Source organism: Parasteatoda tepidariorum, chromosome 10 (assembly GCF_982258835.1).
Source record: "Parasteatoda tepidariorum strain Cologne lab strain chromosome 10, Ptep-v5.0, whole genome shotgun sequence".
NCBI lineage: Eukaryota > Metazoa > Arthropoda > Arachnida > Araneae > Theridiidae > Parasteatoda > Parasteatoda tepidariorum.
Window position 1 is genome coordinate 20,911,167 of NC_141764.1, and position 6,000 is coordinate 20,917,166.

The 6,000-nt window shown below is 30.0% G+C and overlaps 1 protein-coding gene across 1 annotated transcript; it reads left to right on the top strand.

Moving 5' to 3' along the window:
* The first annotated feature begins 1,496 nt into the window (after positions 1 to 1,496).
* On the top strand, positions 1,497 to 5,330 carry LOC147802212 (uncharacterized). Its single transcript, XM_087152686.1, has 2 exons — positions 1,497 to 4,025; positions 5,319 to 5,330. Exons 1-2 carry the CDS (start codon positions 1,644 to 1,646, stop codon positions 5,328 to 5,330), a joined length of 2,394 nt encoding a protein of 797 aa, XP_087008812.1. The 5' UTR covers positions 1,497 to 1,643.
* The last annotated feature ends 670 nt before the right edge of the window (positions 5,331 to 6,000 follow it).

Genomic DNA, 6,000 nt, shown 5'->3' on the forward strand with positions numbered 1-6,000 from the left:
AGTATTTTTTTTCTTTTTCAAAAATTTGGATTAGTTATTTAGTTATCAGTCATTTTGTAAGTCTATGCTTTTCGTCTGCTTTTTCGTCTTCAAAGAGCCATATTCAAAAAACTATTAAAAAATGCATATACTTTTCCCCACTCTTATAAATGTATGCTAATGCGAACCTTACAATTGAAATATTAATTTTCGACAACTTAAACCAATAATATACGAAGGAATTAATAATTTAATTGTAAAGTTCGCATTAGTTTACATTTATTAAAGTGGAGAAAAGTTTAACTTTTGTATTAAAAATGTGGCAACATATTCGATACGTAAATAGAACGCTTCGCTTTGATATATTTGTCGCTGTTCATAATTGTTATAATAAGTTTTCTTCTTCTTTCCACGCTCTATTTTTTTTCTTAAGCGAAGACGATAATTTTTGTAGCGATATTGTAGTACTTTGTACAACTAAAAATTCTTTTCACAACACTTTAAAAATATTTACTTTATTTTCTTTATATATACAGAGAACAGTCGGCAAAGAATTCGATTAGGTTGAAAAACATTTCGCTAAAAAGGAACACTAGCCCTTGATTCCCACATTGACTCTGATTGAGACTGGATCATTCCATTTATTTCAAAGGTGGGGAAAGTAGAAATTGCTGCGCATGCGCCGGATTTACTCTCACCAGGGTTGCCATAAGTAGTATTTTCAATAATACGTATGGTAAGTATTGTTTCACTAAAAATTAAAGATAAATAATTTTAATAATAAAATATAAAATAACATTTCTATATAGTATTTTTTTTAAAAAGTGTTGTATAAATGTTTTTTTTAATTAATTTTTATATCAAAGAGAAGTGCCACTCTAGTTTTTTGAAGTAAAAAGCGATTTTTGAAATAAGACTACTGGATACATCTCGATTTTTACAGTGACCATGATAAACTGTTAGATATGGAAGCCACAAACTAAATGCAAATTATTCAAGCCTGGCGATGTTTTAAATAGCAGTCGCCGTGGAAATCAAGCTGTACCACTAACCGTTCGTTCTGTACTAGTCACTTTATCTAGTGAGAATTGTAAGAAATAAAAGTTGATTTATTCCTAGTTTGTAGATTATAATGTAATATAACTTGCTTTTTGTGCAACCAAAACAGACTTTACGCTTTTTCTTCCTATGTAGAATATGTTATGAAAGTGGGATTTTTTTTTAATGTTTGATTTTCTATAAATTTGTTATAAATCATTTACAATGCACAAGAGACATTTATGATACACACAATTCTTTTTAGACAAAATTGTTGATTTGAATCTTTGTTACTACGCGTTCACCTGAAGTTAAAGTGCACAAAAGGGAAAATATAATTGTTTTTCTATTTTAAAATTATTTTATTCTTAGTAATATATCCTTTTATTTTATCTTTCTAATAGTATTATTATCCATTTAATAACATTTTATCCTTTTAATATTATTTATACTTCCAAATTACTGCAGCAGATGGCGTTCAAAAATATGTAGTATTTTATGGTATTTTTTCAGATAAAGTTGTAGTACTTTTTAATTTCAAAGTCTGGCAACCCTGACTCTCATGTTCTCATCCTTGGCTAGCAAGTTTATACATAACGCGTTGGTTTGATTGCTAACATTGCGCTATGTCCAATGATTTTAAAACAAAAAGGCTCTTTTTAGGGCCACCTTCGGAAAACTATGTTGACGACACGGAACAGAACTTAGGTAATGAATTTATGGATACGGATAAAGTATTGATTTTGGAAAATAATGTTGACGACTCGGAACAGAACTTGGTTAATGATCACATGGATAAGGATAAAATATTGCCTTCCGAAAATAATATTGACAACATGAACTCGCAAAAAGTGAATAAATTTTCCTGTGCACATTGTGTTCAAACTTTTTCCAAAAACAGTAATCTACGCCGGCATGAAAGAAATGTTCACTCTATAAACAATGCAACTTGCAACCAAGTTTGCGGTCTATGCAGTTTAAAAACCCGAACAATTATAGATCTCCATAATCATATAAAAACGGAACATCCTGAAATTAAATTAACTTTTCATGATAAGGTATTTTTTTGTCAATCTGATTTTGACCAGTGGAAAAGTGACATCGAGCAGCAAACTGTCTCTTCCTTTATCTTAAAAAACTCATTACTAAAGGAAAATTCAGAAACTCGGTATTACAGATGTCACAGAAGTGGTATTTACAAACCTTGTGAAATAGAAAGGAAAAGACGTTCGAAATATACAGGATCTATAAAAACTAGCATCACTTGTCCAACAATGATCACTGCTACTAAAGAAACTGTTCACGAAGCTACTCAAATAACTGTGCAATATCAATCAACTCATGCAGGTCATAAATGCGAAGTAGGAAAACTTCCCTTGCAAAAAGAAGATCGTGCAACGTTGGCTAATATGCTTGGTGTTGGGATACCAATAAGTGTTGTGATGGACAAAATTCAAGCCAAGTTCTCGCCAACGAAGCGATTAGGACTTACTACACGTCAGGATATTTACAATGTTGCTCAAGGTTTTAATGTTAGTAATATTGTGCATAACGATGATGCTATGGCAGTTGATATAACTGTGAAGAAAATGATGCAGGAAGAAAGTAATCCTGTTCTAATATACAAGCCGATCGGTGAAAAACTAAATCAATATCCAGGAATTGAAGAAGAAGAATTTTTGCTAGGAATAGCCACTGAATCTCAAATTGAGTTAATGGATTTTTATGGAAAAGAGTGCATCATGTTAGATGACACCCATGGCACTAACCAGTATGGGTTTCACCTAACTACAATTTTAGTCCATGATGAAAACCACGAGGGTTTGCCAGTAGCAATTTTCTTCTCTAAGAGAATTGCTTCTGAGAGTTTAGAACCATTTTTTGATGCTATTAGACAAAGATTGTCAAGTTTTGTAACCCGTGTCATGATGACCGATGACACAACAACATTTTTGAATGCCTGGGTGAAATCTTTTAAAAACGAACCGCGACATTTGCTATGTTCCTGGCATGTTATGAAAAGTTTAAATAAAAACCTCAACTCCAAAGTAAAAAATGAAGTGGTTCGAGAAAACATGAAAAAAGACATGAAGCTGATAATACATGAATTGGATGAAATTACTTTTTCAAAGCTAGCTGAAAACTTTTTTGTACAATACAAAGAGGAAGAAGCTTTTCTCGGCTATTTTCAGGAGTATTACATGTCCAGAGCAGAAAAATGGGCATATTGCTTTAGAAAGGGTTTAAAAATAAATACGAATATGAAGTTAGAACGGTGGCACCGCCAAATCAAATATGAGGAATCTGGCGGTGTAGTTATGAAAAGACTGGACAAATCCTTACAGACAGTAATGAAGGCAATGGCAAAAAAACTTATCAATAGGGTTATCGCTATTGAACGCGGTAAGCTGACGAATCGCGTCAAACTTATAATGAAACGCCATTTGGAAAGCACTAAAATGGATGCCAGTATGTATTCAGCTATGCAGATGAATGATGGACAATATATCGTATCAAAAGAAGAAGATGGAAAATTTTTTACATATGAAGTGGAAAAAGAGAGCAGTAGCTGTAGTTGCACTACTGCATGCATAGATTGCAATATATGCATTCACACTATGTCGTGCAGCTGTGTAGACTTTAGTATAAGATACGTAATCTGCAAGCATATTCACTTTGTATGCCAAAAATTTAAAAACGTGTGTAAAAAAGTCGAAGAGGATATTTGCCCTAGTACATCCGAAGAGAATATGCTGGTTATTGACGATGACGAAATTTCTAAGAATACTGAAAAGAACATTATTTTAAAGCAGATGAATAAAAAACCTCGGAAAGACATGAATGAGAAAAAATTAGCTATAGAACAATATTGCAAGGATATATCTAGTGATGCCCAATCCATTCAGTCATTTGAAAATTTACAGCAAATTGAAGATGGTTTAAAAAATATTCGTGCTCTAATGCAAGAGTTTAACAATTCAGAATTGCCCACTTCTGAAGAATGGAAAGCTATTCCTTCCAATAAAAAAATATATCCTCAAAGGAAATTCAAAATTCCTAAAAGAAAACAACAACAACAAAAAATAGAGAAAAGGATAAATGAACTCAGAATTCAATATTTTTAACGCAATTCCTTTCTACTATATGCTTAATTTTACTTGCATACATTTAAACTACTTTTATAATACTCATCATTAAACAATTGTATGACCTTAATCTTAAACCTTAATTTCTTCAAGCTTGTATCCTGATGAAACTCTCCCCGAATTTTCTGCAAATAGGCTATTTTCTTATGATAGTAAAAAGAAATGAAATCATTACACAAATTTCTCAATTTTTGAAGTAAATATTTTGGTTCGAAATTTTTTATGCAAATTTAATGTAGCATTCATGCTTAATCTTTTTTATTCTTGGCTTATTTCTTGCAATACATTTTTTATTTTATTTAGCACATAGCCTATTACTTTCATCTTTCAAACAAAAGATGAGAATATTTTCATTTCGGTATTTATGATTTTCATTCATATAATATGAAATATATAATTTCAGTATCTATTTCAGTAAGTCAGTGAAATTGGCCAATAACCAAGCGAAACTGCACGGTTTTTGTACTGGCAATTAATTTAAAAATAAAAAATAGCTGTTTCCTCCTTGTAGGCTTTAAGTTAACCAATTTTTGTGATTATTTTTTTAGTTTCTAACATGACACGGCTCAGCTGTTGACAATAGGAAACAGCCAGCCATTTTAGTATCAGTGCTATTGCGGAAATTCTGCCTAAAAAAGATACTTATTCGCCATTATTTCGATAAGTTATTTGGTATCTTTCAAATTTATTTTTCATAGTAATTGATCATAAAGAAAATACAAATATAACGTATTCATACAAAAAATGAGAAAATATTTAAATTTGAACGACAGACAAAATTATTTTTTTAAATTGGCGAAAATCGTCGGCGGATAATGCATAAAAGTAATTATGGCTCTTTTTTGCTGCTGGTGAAATAATTTTAATAGGTTTTAAAACTCAGATATTCCATGAATGGTGATGATTTTTTTTCCTGATCTTTTTTTTCAAAACTTGGTGCATTAGAATAATTAAGTGAAAACTTCAAATTTTAAAACTTAGATAGGAAAGGTATATGTTATGTATTTTAGTTACAAGTAAAAATATTTATTTTACTTACGCTTCAAATTCATAATTTAATGTGATAGTGCCATCTTTAATCTGTGTGTCAAACAAATAACTTATTGTTTCTATTGGAAAATTATAATATTCTTCATATTTACTATATCATTTCAGATTGTTGGTTAAAATTATCCATTTATAAACTTTAGTGGCGTTATTTTCATTTTCTTGAGGTAATCTCACTAAATAAATGTATTTGAACTCTTTTGATATTTTTCTTTCATAAAATAAAATTATAATATAAAAGTATAATTTCTTTCATAAGATAAAATTATTATTTTATAAAGGTACTTATCAATTAAAGGGACCATGTAGCCATGTTCGCCATCACGGTGTGTGTGGTTTTATTTCCCTCTAAATAGAAATTGTAATATTTAATAGCTAACTAAAAGGTGTTTTTAAAAAATAATATTTTAGCAGATATTTAATAGAAGGTGGGAAAAATAATTTTTTTATTCTTAAAATTAAAGAACTATTCTGCATTTCTAAATTTTATGGACAGCTGTGATGTTTTCAACACATAGTTCCTAAAATCAATTAGTACCAAAATCACTTTTGGGCTTTACACTTTGTATGCGCATAAGGATAATGGGATTTCATGTTTTATTCATCTTATTCCTGTTGGTGGTTCTCTACATTATTAGCACATGGCAATGCAATAATATGTATTTAAAACTTCTTCTGAACAAAATGAAGATAGAAATAACGTTTAAGTTAGCATTTTTATGTAATTAAATATATCTGTTAATCGCATAAGAAATTAAATTTTAAAGAATAAATTTTGATTATTTATTTA

Coding starts and splice junctions, on each gene's coding strand:
- LOC147802212 (XM_087152686.1), top strand. CDS start 1,644: ATGTCCAATGATTTTAAAACAAAAAGGCTCTTTTTAGGGCCACCTTCG.